We start from the raw sequence: 18,716 nt of genomic DNA, 5'->3' as shown, positions 1-18,716 counted from the left end.
AATATCCAGCATCTATAAGGAACTTAAGCAAACTTATGACAAACAAACAAATAACACTATGACAAAGTGGACAAAGAACATGAACAGAAACTTCTCTAAAGAAGACATACATGTGGCCAAAAAGCATATGAAAAAAATCTCAACATCACTGATTATGAGAGAAATGCAAATCAAAACCACAATGAGATTCCATCTCACACCAGTCAGAATTGCTATTACTAAAATATCAAAAAAGAACAGATGCTGGTGAGGTTGTGGAGAAAAGGGAACACTTATACACTGTTGGTGGGAGTGTAAATTAGTTTAACCATTGTGGAAACCAGTTTGGTGACTCCTCAAGAGCTAAAAACAGAACTACTGTTCGACCCAGCTATTTCATTACTGGACATATATCCAGAGGAATATAAATCATTCTACTATAAAGACACATGCACGCAAATGTTTATTGCCACACTCTTCACAATGGCAAAGACATTGAACCAACCTAAATGCCCATCAATGACAGATTAGATAAAGAAAATGTGGTACATACACACTATGGAATATTATGCAGCCATAAAAAGAATGAGATCATGTTCTTTTTTGTGGGAATATGGATGGAGCAGGAGACCATTACCTTAGCAAACTAATGCAGGAACAGAAGACCAAATGCTACATGTTCTCATTTATAAGTGGGAGCTAAATGATGAGAACTCGTGAACACAAAGAAGGGAACAACAGACAGGACACTGGAGCCCCCTTGAGGGCACAAGGTAGGGGGAGGGAGAGGTGCAGAAAATGTAACTATTGGGTACTGAACTTAGTACCTGGGTGATGAAACAATGTGTACAACAAACCCCTGTGACATGAGTTTGCCTATGTAACAAACCTGCACATGTGTCCTCAAACCTAAAAGTTAAAAAAAAATCAAGTAGTCTCTCCAGGAGAGCATACTTTTATTCGAACAATCCTGTAAATGTTGAAGGCATTTTAAAACTTGTAATCTGGACATGCTCTCTGAACAAGTTTAGGAACAGCCACCAGCTTAACAGTCACCAGTTAGTTTTTTGAGATGGAGTTTCACTCTTGTTGCCCAGGCTGGAGTGCCATGGCGTGATCTTGGCTCACTGCAATCTCTGCCTACCGGGTTCAAGCAATTCTCCTGCCTCAGCCTCCTGAGTAGCTGGGATTACAGGCGTCTACCACAATGCCCTATTTTTTTGTATTTTTCGTAGAGATGGGGTTTCACCATGTTGGCCAGGTTGGTCTTGAACTCCTGACCTCAGGTGATCTGCCCACCTTGGCCTCCCAGGGTGCTGGGAGTTCCTTATTCTGAGCCAGCCATCATGTGGAATCTAGATTTGCAAATACGCCTGCCACACTGGGTGACTGGTTTCACAGATGATTAGAAATGATCTAGGGATCTCCCCCAATTTCATACCTTGTTATCATCCATGACAGTATTCAGGGACTCAATCCACATTGGATCTATGTCGCCATCCAGTAAAATCCACTTGGGCCCATCATGGGTGATGTTGGCAAGCTCCCGCATGATGGAAGAGAACAATCCTAAAAGGAACCACTGATACCTTATTTTCCATTTCATCATTAATCCTCTTTCACTTAAACATAGCTTTCCCCTTTTAGCTACAACACACAGAAGGAGGTGTACGTGGAACATGCAAAGGCAGATCAGACCTGGTTTTATTTTTATTTTATTTTACTTTATTTTTTTTTAGATAGAGTCTTGCTCTGTTGCCAGGCTGGAGTGTAATGGTGTGATTTCAGCTCACTGCAACCTCTGCCTCCCGGGTTCAAGTGCTTCTCCTGCCTCAGCCTCCTGAGTAGCTGGGACTACAGGCACGTGCCACCACACCCAGCTAATTTTTTTTGTATTTTTAGTAGTGACGCGGTTTCACCATGCTGGCCCGGATGCAGACCTGGTTTTATATCTTGCTTTGCAAAAACCTGGCAGTGCCCAAGGTGCATTTTCCCTGTGCTTTAGTCTAACTTTTCATAACATCAACAAGAACAAGAACAATGCCTCATAGTACTAGCTTTTCAAGCGACAAAGTGAGTCATTTCAGCAAGTAACTATGACATGATGAAACTACATTAAACTTTTTAAGGTAGCATTTTCATGCTTTGTAATTGCAGTCTTGGTGAATCTTGCCAAACCCAGGCTTTGGAAAGAGGCTCATCTGATTCTAATTGTCATTACCTGAAATTTACATATTAATTTGGGCAAAATTGATTTTTATGACATTAAATTTCCCCAGTTAATAGTATGGCATGTCTGTTCATTTATTCACATATGCTTTTTTTTTTTTTTTTTTTTTGAGACGGAGTCTCGCTCTGTCACCCAGGCTGGAGTGCAGTGGCTGGATCTCAGCTCACTGCAAGCTCCGCCTCCCAGGTTCACGCCATTCTCCTGCCTCAGCCTCCCGAGTAGCTGGGACTACAGGCGCCCGCCACTTCGCCCGGCTAGTTTTTTGTATTTTTTAGTAGAGACGGGGTTTCACCGTGTTAACCAGGATGGTCTCGATCTCCTGACCTCGTGATCCGCCCGTCTCGGCCTCCCAAAGTGCTGGGATTACAGGCTTGAGCCACCGCGCCCGGCCCATTTTTACAGCTTTTAAAATACATGTCTTTGGTTAAATGTGTTCCTAAATATGTCATGATTTTTATTGCTACTGTGAAATGAATTTTCTCCTCCTGCACTTCTATTTTTAGTTGACTCTTACCAGTATTGAGAAAAGTTACCAAATTTTGTGTATTTACTTTATGTTCAATTGCCTTTAATGAACTTTCTTATTAATTCTAGTAATTTTTCAGTAATGTCTCATAAATTTTCTAGGTATAAAGTTGCGTAATAAAACAATAATTTCTCTCCTTTCCTCTAATTTATTTTTTCTTTCCTATGATTTATTCCATCTATTCCATTTTCTTGTCCTATTGCATTTTCTAGAACCCCAATAAGCAATAATGTTGACAATAAGCATCCCTGACTTGTTCCTTATTTTTCATGGAAATTTACGGTATCATTATTCAGAATGACTTTATTTTCATTTCAGCTTTAGGTACAGAGCATTTAGTATATTTTAGGGGCTTCCTTCTATTCCTACTTTACTTAGAATTTTCTATTAGGAATGAATTGCATTTTAAGTATCTATTTAGTGATCAAATAATTTTCCCCTTTAATTTGTCAATGTTTTATGTTAATACTGTTAAAAATAATTGCTCTATCCTTCCATTCATGGAATGGATTTTACTTGGTCAAAACATATTATTTTTGAGATACTATTTGATTCTACTTACTGATATTTTATTTAGGATTTTTGTATCTATATTAATGAGTAACACTGGGTTTTTTTTGGCTCCACATAAAAATTGATATCAATATTATTCTTGTTCTGTAAAATAATTTGAGAGTTATCTCTTCATAATTTTGAAATTATCTATTTTTTGCTCTATTCTTTTTTAACTTTTCCTTTACACTAGTTTACTCAATTTTTCTACTTCTTAATGAAGACATTTTATTAATTTATATTTTGCTAGGGGTTCATCTATTTCTTTTAGTTTTTCAAGTATGTGTCATCAAATATTTTCTTCTACTTTGGTCTTGTCTGTTAATTCCAAATTATATGTATATTTACTCTTTTTTTCCATTAATCACTCTCACAACAGACTTATCTTATTGGTCTTTACAGCAAACCAATATTTACATTTATTAATCTTTTTTTTTTTTTTTGACAGAGTCTTGCTCTGTCGCCCAGGCTGGAGTGCAGTGGCGCCATCTTGGCTCACTGCAAGCTCTGCCTCCCAGGTTCATGCCATTCTCCTGCCTCAGCCTCCCAAGTAGCTGGGACAACAGGTGCCCGCCACCTTGCCCAGCTAATTTTTTGTATTTTTAGTGGAGATGGGGTTTCACCATGTTAGCCAGGATCATCTCTATTTCCTGACCTCATGATCGGCCAGATGGTTTTACTGTCTCTTTCCAGCCTCTATGGCCCTTAAAATTGCACATCTTTCATGGAACTTATTTTCTGTCTTATCATTTGGATAATTTGCCTAGGTTTTACTTCTTTTTATTTTTTTGAGACAGTCTCTCTCTCTGTTGTCCAGGCTGGAGTGCAGTGGCGTGATCTCGGCTCACTGCAAGCTCCGCCTCCCGGGTTCAAGCCATTCTCCTGCCTCAGCCTCCCGAGTAGCTGGGACTACAGCGCCTGCCACCACGCCCGGCTAATTTTTTGTATTTTTTAATAGAGACGGGGTTGCACCATGTTAGCCAGAATGGTCTCCATCTCCTGACCTCGTGATCCGCCCACCTCGGACTCCCAAAGTGCTGGGATTACAGGCGTGAGCTACCACGCCCGGCTGGGTTTATCTATTTCTTCTATTTCTTTTATTTATCTTTATATAATCTTTTTGTGTTCCTCCTGGTGACTAATTTCAGCTTTTATCTTTATCAGTTCCTTTTCCTTCATTTTCTTTGTGTTTAGCTTGAATAATTTCTTATGACAAATATTAACTTCCTTTACTTTCAGCCCACCTTTTATAATAAAGTGAGTTTAAAAGGTTTTCCCTTTTAGAGGTTTTAGATGGAGCCCATAGGTTTTCTTGTATGGAGTATTTTTTTATTGCATCCTAGAGAGGTTGCAATTAAATTTTCTTTTTGATACAGGAATCAAGAGAGCATTTCTTGATTTGCAAGTAGTAAAATCATTTTTGGTGACTTTCCCGCTATTTGTTTCTAATTCTATTCCATTGTTATCAGAGAATGTGACCTGTAAATTGATATTGTTGAATTCATTATAGCTTTCTCCGTAGCCAATTACATTTTTAATTTTTGGAAATGTTACACGAACCCCACCAGGAAAGGAATACTTTCTATTTATGGGATAAACATTCTATAACTTTGTATTATATTGAGTTTAGTGATATAATTGCCAATTCCTTTATGCACTTATTTTTCTGTTTACTGGAATTAATTTTGAAAATAAAAAACAAATACATAAAAAAATTAAAATAACCTGTTAATTTGTATTCTTTTGAAGTTATCCTAAATTCTTTTTTTTTTTTTTTGTATACGTGGGGTCTCACTATGTTGCCTAGGCTGGTCTCAAATTCCTGGCCTCAAGTGATCTTCCAATCTTGGCCTCTCAAAGCACTAGGATTATAGGAATGAGCTACTGTGCCTGGCCCCTAAACATATTTTAAAGGCTATATTCCATTTACTTGTTTAGTGAATACAAACTTGTGATTATTATATCTTCCTTGTCAATTTCTCCAAATTTAATGTATAATCTAATAAAATTTTAACTAGAATTCAGAGTTAAAATTTTTGAATTATATTATTGAGCCTATATTTAATATGAAAAAAGAAGTGCTTGAGACAAGACAATAAAATTACAAAAGATTACTGAGGAGGGACTTACCTCATTGGGTATTAAAATATGTTATAAAACGACTGTAACTAAAATAAAATGACATTAGTATAGGATTAGATAAAGTGGTGAGTCAAACAGAATAGAAAGCCCAGAATCAGATCTCAATATACATATGCAATTTAATAAATGACAAACTGGTATTTAAATTCAGAGGGAAAGCATAGTTTACTTAATAAATGGTGTGGTTACAATCAATTATCCATCTGGAAGGAAATAAAGTTGATTCTGTACCCTATCTCATACTAAGCCCCAAAATAAATTCCAGATGGATAAAAAATGTTAATGTAAAAAGAATCTTTTTTGATCAAATTTATGATACTATATCAACAGCTGAAGAATGATAAACTAATAGAAATCCCAGATGCTAAAAAGACTAGGCAGGCATAATTTCCTTTGTTAAAAAGAGCATGGGAAAATAAAGTGTCTATAGACAAAGAATAGGTGGGGAAACATTAGCAATGCATGTGACAAATAAAGGGTTAATATCTTTGATATATTAAAAAACTCTTAAAAACTGGTAAGAAAAACAGGAAATAAAATCACAAAAGAGCAAGTTACTAAGATCAATAAGAAGATGCTAAGCCTTGTTAAAAGCAAAATAAAAATTAGACTCTGGTTGTTAAATCCCTGTGTTCTAGATCTCAGATGAAAGCTCCTAAATTAGAGAAATCCAGAGAGTTTGACCCAGATGTGGTCAGACATTGAAACATCAGGAAGGAGCTGAGATTTCCTCATTCCAGAAGCCACATCTGTTTTAGAAAGAGGTCCTCCTTATCAGCTCATGGACCTCTTTTTTTTTCCCTCAACTTTCTTTTCTGCTCTCTTCCAGTGCCAGACGACCCTTTACAATGTCTATTGGTGATGTTTAGTTCTTTGAAGGTAAGGCTGAGATCAGCACCCAGCAAACACAGGGTTGAGGGCCTCTGAATCACTGTAGAAGGGAATATGGCTCTAGGGGCCTTCCTGGGATTGAATGGATAAACATCAGGGTCCTGGCATGGGCACAAGGTTCTGTAGCATGCAGCTTCCCCATCACTGCTGGGGCGACACCAAATAGGGGAATAGTGCCCTTTGTAGGACGCCAGACAGCACCACTTCTTTGGGAAGGAGCCGTGGGCTTCCCTACCCAACACATACTTGAAGTCTACTGCCAGGCAGTGTTAACCCTACACCACGGCTCGTGCTCCAGAGTCAGTGAACTACAGCTGAATGCCTGCATTTCTATTTATTTATTTATTTATTTATTTATGACAGAGTCTTGCTTTGTCACCCAGGCTGGAGTGCAGTGGCACGATCTTGGCTCACTGCAACCTCCACCTCCCGGGTTCAAGCGATTCTCCTGCCTCAGTCACCTGAGCAGCTGGGACTACAGGTGTGCGCCACCACGCCCAGTTAATTTATTTTTATTTTTATTTTATTTTTAGTAGAGACGGGGTTTCACCATATTGGCCAGGCTGGTCTCGAACTCCTGACCTCGTGATCCACCGTCTCCGCCTCCCAAAGTGTTGGGATTACAGGTGTGAGTCACCGCGCCTGGCCTGCTTTCTCCTCTTTAAATGCACTCTCTAAAAGGCAGCTGGAAGAGGTCCCCAAGGAGGGAGAATATCTGAAAAACTGAAGCTCCCCTCCAAGCCAAAATTGGTTTCCTCCTTCTCCTTTTCTACTGGCTTTTTCATCTCCTTCTGCGGTCCCAAGCAAATCAGTCCAATGTTTGCTTCTGCAATTCACCCAACTGCATCCAAGCCCGCCACAGGGGCTCTGAGGCTAGCAGAGACTTTCTCCTGGGAGAATCCCACACTTACCATCCTTGAGAATCCCACACTTACCATCCTTCCATTCTCGCGTGGCTGGATTGATGACGCCAAAGAGCTCATCATTTGTGACTGCTTTGGGATTGAGGTCAGTCCAGACGGGGCGCCGTTTCATGATCTGATAGGTCTTGTGCAAGGACCTCAGCACCTGTGACTTGCCGGTACCAGCGCCACCAACCACGAATACAGAGTGCCGCACAGCCAGGAGCTCCTCCAGCTGGACCACCTGGGGAGGCAGGAAATTCAGCCAGAGGGACCAGCCTGCGACTCACCTGCATCCCAGCTGCTCTCCTGTGACCCTAGCTGGTGTGCAAAGTGAGACCTGAAGTCAACAGAGGAAGAGTTATCTACCCCAAGACGTGTGAGGAGGTCTGAAATATAGGTGCAACACGATTCATTTGTTCCTGTATTCATCATTCAGGTATATAATTATTAGTCACCAATGAAGTGCTACAGAGTGTGCCAGGTGAGGGAAATTCAGATGCGATTCTCCTGCCCTCCGTGATCTTATTAGAGTGTGATGGAGAAGAAAGTCATGTGGACAAATTATTCTAAGGTAAGAGGATAAGTACTATCTCAGAGGTATTTATAAGGTGCTGTGGAAACAAGAGAGGAGGGAACCATTGATTTTGTACACATAAAGGGAATGAGAAAGGCTTCATAAAGGAGGGAACATTTGAACAAGGGCTCCAGGGATGAGTAGGAGTTTGCCCAGAAGATGAACAGGAAGGAAATTCCAGGCAGAGGTAACAGCACGAAGAAAGGCTTGAGGTGTGACAGAGTATGATGTGACTGGTTGGCCAGATGGTTTGGGGAGGCTGGAGTCAGAAGTCCTGTGGGGACCATGGTGGCACTGAAGGTCTCATCACTCTTGGGCTGGTTTGCTTCCAGGCACAGCTTTCCACACTGTTGCAGCACATTTACTGGAATAAAAATTGGACCAGCCACTGCCTTCACTCTGTCCCCTTCATTGGCCTCCATGGTTCTGGCGATGAAATACAAATCCTTAGATTGGTTTACAAGGTCCTTTTGCAGTCTGGCCCAAATCAGACTCCAGTCTTATCTCTTATCCTGCAACACACACAGTCCAGCAAGAGAACTACTTGGAGCTCTTAAATGGTGCTCTTTCCTGTATCCGTTCCTTCTGCTCAGAGTGACTTCCAGCTGGACGCGGCAGCTCACCCCTGTAATCCCAGCACTTTGGGAGGCTGAGGCAGGTGGATCACCTGAGTTCAGGAGTTCGAGACCAGCCTGGCCAACATGGTTAAAAAAACCCAAAAATACTAAAAATACAAAAAATTAGCTGGGCATGATGGCGGGCGACTGTAATCCCAGCTATTCGGGAGGCTGAGGTAGGAGAATCGCTTGAACCTGGGAGGTAGAGGTTGCAGTGAGCTGAGATCGTGCCATTGCACTCCAGCCTAGGCGACAACAGCGAGACTCCATCTCAAAAACAAACAAACAAACAAACAGAAACAAACAAACAAAAAACAAAAGTGACTTCTCCTGCCATCTTCTGTCTAAACCTTTGCACGTTCCTCAGGAAGCCTTCAGTCTGACCCATGCCTAGTACAGATGTCCCATACTAGCCTACATCCTAGTATCCAACATACTGCAGTAGTTACTTTTTTTTGTCCCCATGTTCTATTATCCGCTCCTTGAAGGTAGGCAGGACTGAGCTTTTTTCTCTCTCTTTACAAAGTCTGGCAGAGAAACTGGCACGTGCCAAATGATGAACGAATACTTGTCGAAAATGTGAAGGATGACCGGAAAGGCTGGATGGGCCTGATTGTGAAAGGTCTTATATATCATGAGAAAAAAATTTGAACTTTACTGTAGTTCAGATTTCTTCAGATTTTGCACTATAAGATCCTTAGCAGAGGAAAGGTGAACTGAACAGAAAATGCACCAAAATGTTGACAGGGCAGTGAGAGAATAAGCTTTTTCCTGTATGTTTTATTTTTTCTATAGTTTGAAAAAATAAGTAAGGACCTTCTCTCTCTCCCTGTGTGTGTGTGTGTGTATGTATGTGTGTTTGTGTGTTTGTGTGTGTGTGTGTGTGTGTGTGTATATATATATATATATATATTTTTTTTTTTTTTTTTTGAGATGGAGTCTCACTCTGTCTCCCAGGCTGGAGTGCAATGGCGCAATCTCAGCTCACTGCAACCTCCACCTCCTGGGTTCAAGCGATTCTCCTGCCTCAGCCTCCCAAGTAAGCTGGGATTACAGGCGCCTGCTACTGCGCCCAGCTAATTTTTGTATTTTTTAATAGAGATGGGATTTTTCCATGTTGGCCAGGCTGGATTCAAACTCCTGACCTCAGGTGATCCACCCACCTTGGCCCCCTAATGTGCTGGGATTACAGGCGTGCGCCACTGCGCCTGGCCAGGACTCCTATATTTTCGAAATTTAAATAATACAGGTGTTAGAATTCTAGAATTCTACGACCAGGGAATTTAGGAGGAGAGCAGCAGTGCTAAGCTCAGTGTGAAGGTAGCAGATTAAATGGCTGTTTGGGGGCAAGAAGATCAGTGTCAGTTGTGGCAGGATCATCTCCTGAGATACTACTTTGCGTCTTGTTGTCCACAGCATCAGTGTCTTTTTTATTCTGTCCCAGGGCGTTGCTGTTCCTATGATTCAGGGCCCAAAAGCACCCAGAAGAGAGTCTCTTCCTTCAATGACTTTATGCAGGATCATCTCAGATAGGAATGAGGAGAGAGTTGGGAAGAACCTCCAAGGAGGCTTAAGCTCAGATATGAGTGAAAGAGAGTCAGCCATGTGAAGGCCAGCAGGAAAAGCCATTCCGGGTACAGCAACAGTGAGTGCAAAAGCCTTAAGTTCAGCATCAAGCTTAGAGGGCTGAAAGACCAGGGGCATAAATGGGAGAGCGGCACAAGGTGAGACAAAAGAGGCAAGCAGGGGCCAGAGAGAGATGCAGAAATTGGTAGCTGGAATTTCATCCAAAGTATAATAGGAAGCATTTGGAGGTTTTAAGCATGAAATTGACCTGAGGTCATTGCAGAAAGAAAAGAAAGAAGAAAGAGAAAGAAAAGAAAAGAGAGAGAGAAAGAAAAAGAAGAAAGGAAAGAAAGAGAGAGAGAGAAAGAGAAAGAAAGAAAGAAAGAGAAAGAAAGAGAAAGAAAGAAAAGAAAAAAGAAAAAGAGAGAGGGAGGGAGGGAGGAAGGAAGGGAGGGAGGGAGGAAGGAAGGAAGGGGAAGGGGAAGGGGAGGAATGAGGAGGAAGAGGGAGAGGAGAGGGAGGGGGAGATGGTACTCTGGCTCCTGAATGGAGATTGTATTATATTCCTAGACTTTTGTTTGTTCCTTTGCATAAACAAGGGATTTACCAGAGATGCTGGGAAGATTTAAAATTGCTTTCTAGATCCATCACCTCTTCTTTTTTCACGCCAACAACTTTAGTGAGACATACTTCATGTACCATAAAATTCACCCTTTAAAGTGTACAACTGAATGAAATTTAGTATCTTCACATAATTGTAGAACCATCACTACTATCGAATCTTAGAACATAGAAAACCCAACAGAAAACCCCACACCCATTAACAGTCAATCCCCACTCCCCGCCCCCACCTCTGTCCTATGCAACCTCTGGTCTACTTTCTGCCTCTAAGACTTGTCTGTTCTGTATGTTTTATATAAATAGAATCATACAATATGTGGTATTTTGTGACTGGTTTTTTTTTGACTTAGAAAGATGTTTTCAGTCATGTTGTAGAATGTATAAACACTTTTTTCCTCTTCTTTCCCTAGCTTTATTAAGGTACAATTGAAAAATAACAATTGTATATACTTATGGTATATAATACATTTTGATATATGTATAATTGTGACATGATTAGATCAAAGTAATTAACATATATCTCACCTCGCATACATATCACTTTCTTGTGCTAAGAACATTTAAGGTCTACTCTCATTTAAATTTTCAAGTATGCAATAATCTTTTTGATTATAGTCATCAAGCTGTACAATGGATCTCCAGAACTTATTCATCTTGTCTAATTGGAACTTTATACCACCCTTACAGACACACCCAAAATGATGTTTGACCAAACATCTGGGCACTCTGTGGCCCAGACGAATTTACATATAAAATGAACCGTCACAGTCCCCATAACTTAGAAGTTCAATAAAACACACAAGAACTTGCAGCTTATTACTCCATTCTTGCTTTGAATAAGTTCACTTTTCTTAAGGTTCTCTTTTCTGGGAGACTACTGACTTCCTGCTCTAACTTGAATTGATTGCTTTCTAGGCCTGCTAACAGCTGTCATTTCAGGATTTTTTTTTTTCTTGATTCTTGATTTTTTTGAATCTCACAGTATTTTTCTTGTTTTTCATTCTTGTTTTGCTGTAGTATGTCCTCAAGTAACTTACTCAAAAAGGGTGCATAAGAAGTAACATTTATGATTCTGAGAATATCATGGATGATAATTTGGTTATATAGAATTCTAGTCTTGAAATCATTTCCCTCAAAAAATTTGAAGGAATGGTTTTCTTGTTCTCTAGTATCCAATTTAGCTGACAAGAGATTCTGAGTTCCTCTTGAATTCCTTTCCTGGATCACTTGTTGATATGGTTTGGCTTTATGTCCCCACCCAAATCTCACCTCAAATCCCCATGTGTCGAGGGAGGGACCTGGTGGGAAGTGATTGGATCACGGGGACAGTTTCCCCCATGCTGTTCTTGTGCTAGTGAGTGAGTTCTCACGAGATCCGATGGTTTTATAACCAGGATGGTGCGGAAAGGAGGTGTAGCATGTAGAACAGAGCATGGAGTCTGAACTTAGACTTCATTTCAAGCACCCGCTCCTCCACTTGATTTGTAGCAGATTGTTATTGAACTAGAGCTGTGATAAATGCTACAAAGGAAAAATGCACTGTGCAAGGAAGACAAAGGGTGTCCACAGCTCTTTATTTCCCCTGCACTCTTTCTGTCTCCTTCCTGCTGCCTTGTGAGGAAGGACTTGCTTCTCCTTCACCTTCTGCCATGATTGTAAGTTTCCTGAGGCCTCCGCAGCCATGCAGAACTGTGAGTCAATTAAACCTCTTTCCTAACTACCCTGTCTCAGGTATTAATACACTAGTACTACCTCCTCACTCAACTAGGAGACTTATTGTTTTCTCTTGATTCTTGACCTCTGAAATTGCATTATGGTGTGTCCCTGCACAGACTCATTTAAAGTCATTCTGTTCAGTACTGTCTTTCCAATGTAGATACATGTCTTTCCAGCTCTAGTTAGATTCCTGTTCTTTTTCTAGAATTCTTTCTAGTAACATGTTGGATAACCTAAATTGATCCTCTGTACATCATCTCACCTCTCACACTTTGTCTCTGTGTGTGTGTGCATGTGTGAATATTTTACCATACACACACACATAATACATAATACTGTTTATAGCTTTATCCTGGGATGTTGCCTTTCGCTTTATTTTCCCATCCTCTCACTGAATTTCGAATGCCATCAATCATACAATTTTATATTTAAAACAGGTCTTTATAATTCTCCAATAGTGCTTTTTATTTTGTACAATGGCATCTAATTCTTGTTTGTTAGATATCATTTTTAAAATTTCCTTCAAAGATGCTAATTAGAACTTTAAAAATGTTCTCTTTGTTATTTTCACTGGCTGTTTTTGTTGTGTGTGTGTGTCTGTCTGTCTGTGTCTGTCCATTTGTCTTTATCTCACGTGTTGTTGGGTTTCTTCAATATCTGGTAAGCCTCAAGGTTAAATAAGGAGCTGTGCTGTGTTTTCTAGGAGGCTGGGAGGTGTATTCTCCTCTGCTGGTCCCAGGTGGTCTCTTTTGCTGGTCTCCACCCAGGATAGTAGGATTGAGTGGAGGCTCTGTAGATGTGGCCAGATCTTGGCCTCTGTCCTTTCATTTGTGGGTGAGTGAGCAGATAGTTGGCATTCAGGCTGAGGTACACCAAACAGAATGGAAGGGCTATAAAGTAAGGATCCTCCAACTTTCCCTTGTATTCCCTACCATTCATTCCACATTGTGGGTCCCCAGTGAAGAGCGGTTGAAATGAATTATCACTAACTAGGGATTTTTACATCTAAAACATATTTGTACATCTAAAACAACACTTTGGATTACGGATGAAGGATAACCCATTGTCCAGGACAATAAGTAAGAGATAGAGAAATCCTGGGAGGAAAAACCATGTGTACCTTGAGCACAAAGTTGTCCTCAGCTTGGAGCTTCAGATCCACTATTGCCTTCCTAACCAAAGCCTCGAAGTTGGGGTCTCTCCTCCGGGGGACATCCAGGGCGGGAAAGAGGTCCCCGATCAGGCCCATGAAGATGGGCATGTCATCAGTCACAATCTTGGGGATGTTGAAGTCCCGCAAGGAGCGCATCAGGACCTGGTCCTCAGGCCGGTCAGGGTCTCCTCGCTTCAGGGATCCCGCCACCACCAGCACGGACTTGATGGCCCGCAGGCCCCAGTCGTAATGATCCTGTGGGCAGTGTTAGACCAAAGTGGCAGAGAGACAGAACACCATGTGCTAGGGTGAGTGTCTGCAGAATCGTAAATATCCTATCACCGTTAGGTCACCTCTGAAGCTTGGGCAGAGACATGGGAAGGAATGACTTAGAAAATTATGATTCCAGAATTCTAGTTCCTGGTCGAACGCTAGCTACTTTTCCAGTTGTGACAACAGCAGGGCAGACATAGAACATACAAATGATGTAGGGGTCAGAGAGATCAAACAGAACCATTTTCAAACCTATCTGGCTACTCCTTGCACACTCAGCAGGTAGAATTGGAAGGGCTGTCAAGGAGGGAGCCATGTTAACTCTTAGAGATGGTAGATGCTGAGCTTACATGCGCTGCCTTGGAGACCTTCACATTTTGTGGGAAAAGAGGTTTCAAGAATAGCTCCTTAAAGTGGGTTCTGTCAAAGATGAACCCCCTGGTCATGGTGCTGCCAGTAGGGTCTGTGGGAGAGCAGACCACACTGCTGATAGCAGGCTTCAGGCGGCAGCATGGAGTGGGAAGGAGCTGTAGTGGGCAGAACAGAGCATGGAGTCTGAACTCAGACTTCTGTTCAAGTCCCAGCTCCTCTACTTGACTTGTAGCAGATTGCTATTTAATTAGAGCCATGAGAAATGCTACCAAGGAGGCTGGGTGCGGTGACTCATACCTGTAATCCCAGCACTTTGGGAGGCCGAGGCGGGTGGATCACAAGGTCAGGAGTTTGAGACCAGCCTGGCCAATATGGTGAAACCTCGTCTCTACTAAAAATACAAAAATTAGCTGGGCGTGGTGGTGGGTGCCTGTAATCCCAGATACTCAGGAGGCTGAGGCAGGAGAATTGCTTGAACATGGGAGATGGAGGTTGCAGCGAGCTGAGATCACCACTATACTCTACCCTGGGCAACAGAGAGAGACTCTGTCTCAAAAAAAAAAATTAAAAAATTAAAATGCTACCAAAGAAAAATGCAGTGTGCAATGATGACTAAGAACACAGTGGCTGTACCCAGGATATGGATCAGACTACCCTAAGGAAATGGCATTAAAGAAGACCTTAAAGGAGTGGAATTCAGTCAGGCACAGATGAAAAAGAAGTGCAGTCAAGGCAAGTGAGAACAGGATGTCCACAAGCTCAGGTGAGAAGACAATCAGTTTCAAGGAACTCAAAAAAGATCAATGGAGATGGAGCACCACACGACAGGGAGAGAGCTGTGAGCCGCTGCCGTGGAGGTAGGAGGAGACAGAACACCCTGAAGTCTTTAGCAGAGAGTGATAAGGACATTGGTCTCTATCTTAGGACAAGTGAGGAGCGTTTTTAAATCATCACTCTAGCAAGTGGCTAAAGAACAGATCTGAGGAATTAGAATAGAGGTGGAAAAACTAGTAGAAAGGCAGTTGCAATAGTTTAAACAAAAGATATGGGTGCTTGGAACTCAAGTGGTAGCAATGAATAGGGAAAGGAAATGAGACTTATTTGAGAAATATCCAGAACATAGAGTCATTAAGGGTTCATTTAAAATTATATACAGGGCCAAGGAAGAGAAAATGGCCCAGGGTGACTCCCAGGGTCCTAGAGTTAGCAAATGAGTGAATGAGGGGTCAGCATACTGAGGCTGGGAACACAGGAGAAGGAAGCTTGGGCTTAGAGCTGATGGAGATCAGCTTAGAGTGCTGAGCTGGAGGAGCTTTTTAAACACTCGGGGGAGCTGTGGTACAGACCATTGAATGTACAGGTTTAGAGCTCAAAAGAGAGGTTTGGGATAAAGCCTTAAAAGAGGGAGTCACTGGCCTGGAAGTCAACGTTGGGAAAGAACCGAGAGAGGGGGTACAATGAGAAAAGAAGTATGAGGAAAACAGGATTTTCTGCATCTTGGACAGACTCCACAGGGCTGAGACAGCCTGTGTTATGGCAGTAAAGGTGATCAAAACAAGATATTCCCAAAGCTCACTGGGGACAGCCCAGGGAAGCTTGGTCATCTATCCTTGACAAAAAGAAATTCTCTGTTCAAGGCAGAAACCTTGCAGGTAATGTTTTGCTAAGGTGCAATTTTTCTGTGAATTTCCCCCTGCCTTAGGCGGAAGCTACAGGTAAGGCCAAGCAACTATGAGAAGCTCAAAGCTGGTTAACAACTAACCTGCTTCCCTAACCCTCCTCATCTATGTCCCTTCAGGTACAGACCATTTCCTCCAGGGGTTTTTTATTGACCACTGTAATGTCTCTCATGGGACACTGGTGTCTGTGACGTGTTGCTAAGTATTCTATTAAAAAATGGAGTTTTGAGGTTAATTTTGAAAAATGCAGAGCTAAAAAAATGAACATAAATCTTTATTGTGGAAGTGTTCAGAGCTTTCGATATGCTTATGGGCACAGTGACTCTCTATGAGAAAGCTCGAGCATGTTTTCCTAATACATTTGTTCCAGAATGTTTCCAGAGCTGGGGCTGTTGCACGGTGCTTGGTTGTGCAGCCTCCTTAGAGATCCTACCTGTTTGGAGAGAAGCTCTTTGCACAACTGGTAAAGAGTGATGAACTTTCTGGCTAATGACCGGGCTTCAATGAATCCTTCTGCCACCAGCATGATCTCACAGATCAACTCAAAGTCTGGAACCACCATTGCACAAGGCCTGAGTATAGGAAGACAGAAGGCCCAGTCAGTTTCCCAAGTAACAGTGTTGAAGAGGAGACCTGCAAGAAAATAGGCATTGGCCGAGATCACACACGGAGGCAACTGCAAGTGCAAAAACTCATGGAAAGACCTGAGCCATTATTTCATCTAAGACTTTCAATGTATTCTATGTGTTGCTGCAGTTAGCATGAAGACTTTCAACTTAGAGATGAGTTAGCTAAGGATAAAGGAAATGAAGTCGCCTTCCTAAGGGGCTGGATAATGTTAGCAGGCAGGGGCAGACTTGGAGCTACCACTCAAGTCTTGTGACTTGAGGTCAGTGTGTCTTACACAAGGCATGGATTAGTAAAACAAATTGTCTAGAACAGATTCGAGGCTTAGAATAAGGAATTGAATTTCTCTGGGTATCTACAAGAAACTGAGAGTTCCCCTATTCTTCATCCTCAAAATATGTGTCTTCTCTAATCCTAAACATGCAGAGCTTATCTTGTACTTATTTGAATATAAACGTAAATTTCTCATGATGAGGCCTAAAGCATGTATTAAGTGGGTCCAAAAGTAATTGTGGTTTTTGCCATTACTTTCAAGAAACTGAGAGTTCCCCTATTCTTCCTTCTCAAAATGTGTGTCTCCTGTAAGCCTAGACACCCAGGGCGTATCCTGTACTTGTTTGAATACAAATGTAAATTTCTAATGATAAGGTCTGAAGTGTGTATTAAGTTGGTGCAAAAGTAATTGCGGTTTTTGCTATTACTTTCAATGGCAAAAACTGCAATTACATTTGCACCAGCTCAATATTTATTAACACTATCTTGACACAGAATGGCATATACAATAATATAGAAAGGGTTTTCTAGAACGCTTTGTTGCGATTTTCTTTTTCCTCTGGCACTAAAAACATTTGATTTTAAAATTACTTACATTTTATTAATTTGTTAGGTATGTAATAGGAACCTAAGGTTGTTACATTTCTTTAATTGCATTTTCCCTATACTGATATGAAATTTTCATAAACATTTCATTCGAGCACATTTTTTTCTTGAAATATTTTACATTGTATTCAAATTCAAAGGAGCAACCAAATGCTTAAATTCTCAAAATTATTTTGCAACTTGCACATAAGAGTAAATATACATTGGTACAACAGAATACTATGCAGCCATGAAAAATAGTGGTGTGAAAGGAAAATTACATAATGACACAAAAAAACATTAGTTAATGAAAGTAGGATACTAAACTATATAGAGTCTGATCCCAATTTTGAAAAAGAAATGTGCTACGGATGCAGTATTGGAAAAAAAATGCCAAACGGTTACACTGATTGTTCCTGGATGACAGGACTGGGGCGGGGGGAGGAGCAGGGACTCTGGTTTCAAACTCTAGCATTCTGCCGCTTACTAGTTGGTTCACTAGCTAACCCTAGTAACTAGGGTTACTATCCTGAGCAATTTGCTGAATGCATCTGTTTTTTCACTATACACTGGAGAAACTAGTACTATCCACCTCATAGGGCCTTTGAGAGAATTAAATGTAAAAGTAGATGTTTGTACTTACTATTTTTGAAAAATACATTTGTTTATTTCCAAATTTCCTTCTATGGGTATGTGTTATGGACTGAATGTTGTGTGCCCCCAAAATGCAATGTGATGGTATTTGGAGATGGGGCCTTTGGGAGGTCATTAGGTCATGAGGGTGGAGCGCTCATGAATGGGATTAATACCCTTATAAGAAGAGGCCAGAGAGCTAGCTCATCCTTTTCCTCCATGTGAGGATACAGCAAGAAGGTGGCCGCTTGCAACCTGGAGGAGAGCCCTCACCAGAGCCTGACCATGCTGGCACCCTGCTCTTGAACTTTCAGGCTCTAGAACTGTGAGAAATAAATGTCTGCTGTTTAGGCCACCCAGTCTGCAGTATGTTTATTATGGCACCCTGAACTGGCAAAGACAATTCCATTCAGCAAAAACGATTCAGCAAGAAAAAAAGGTAAGAAAGAATTCTTATCTGGGTGATAACCTACTTCTATAATCATTTGTAACACAACGCTTATTTAATAAATACTTTGTAGAAAAAAATTGCCAACAATGCAGTATTCTGTAGCACCCGTTTAGATAGCTTGCTGGCATTCCAAGAGCTCTTGGTTAACACAGGGACCTGGCTGAAGAAGGAGAAGCTGCCATCACTCCAGCGACACATGAATTTGCCACGACTGAGAGAGTGAAGTACGCAGGGAGCTGCCCAGTGACCTCCTACGCCTCTGGAAATCCAATAAAGTGTTGACAACCTCTCTGGACAGACAGCACTATGTTTCTCAGTCCAAAAATGAGACAAAATAGTTCTGTCGGCCAG

The 18,716-nt window shown here is 41.3% G+C and overlaps 1 protein-coding gene across 4 annotated transcripts in view; it reads right to left on the bottom strand.

The window, feature by feature from the left end:
• LOC105473558 (dynein axonemal heavy chain 9) overlaps window positions 1-18,716 on the bottom strand; it is a 377,165-nt gene that overhangs the window by 216,750 nt on the left and 141,699 nt on the right. For 3 of the 4 annotated variants that reach the window (XM_071082354.1, XM_011727373.3, XM_024790236.2), the window contains 4 exons: window positions 16,230-16,368; window positions 13,440-13,727; window positions 7,256-7,466; window positions 1,421-1,548 (listed from right to left, as the gene is read on the bottom strand). In XM_071082354.1, coding sequence (XP_070938455.1) covers window positions 1,421-1,548; window positions 7,256-7,466; window positions 13,440-13,727; window positions 16,230-16,368 — 766 coding nt within the window. The remainder of the gene's footprint in view (window positions 1-1,420; window positions 1,549-7,255; window positions 7,467-13,439; window positions 13,728-16,229; window positions 16,369-18,716) is intronic. The other variant, XM_011727370.3, reaches the window with a different exon arrangement.

Source organism: Macaca nemestrina, chromosome 17 (genome assembly GCF_043159975.1).
Source record: "Macaca nemestrina isolate mMacNem1 chromosome 17, mMacNem.hap1, whole genome shotgun sequence".
Lineage (NCBI taxonomy): Eukaryota > Metazoa > Chordata > Mammalia > Primates > Cercopithecidae > Macaca > Macaca nemestrina.
This window is presented reverse-complemented; position numbering and strand designations above follow the sequence as displayed.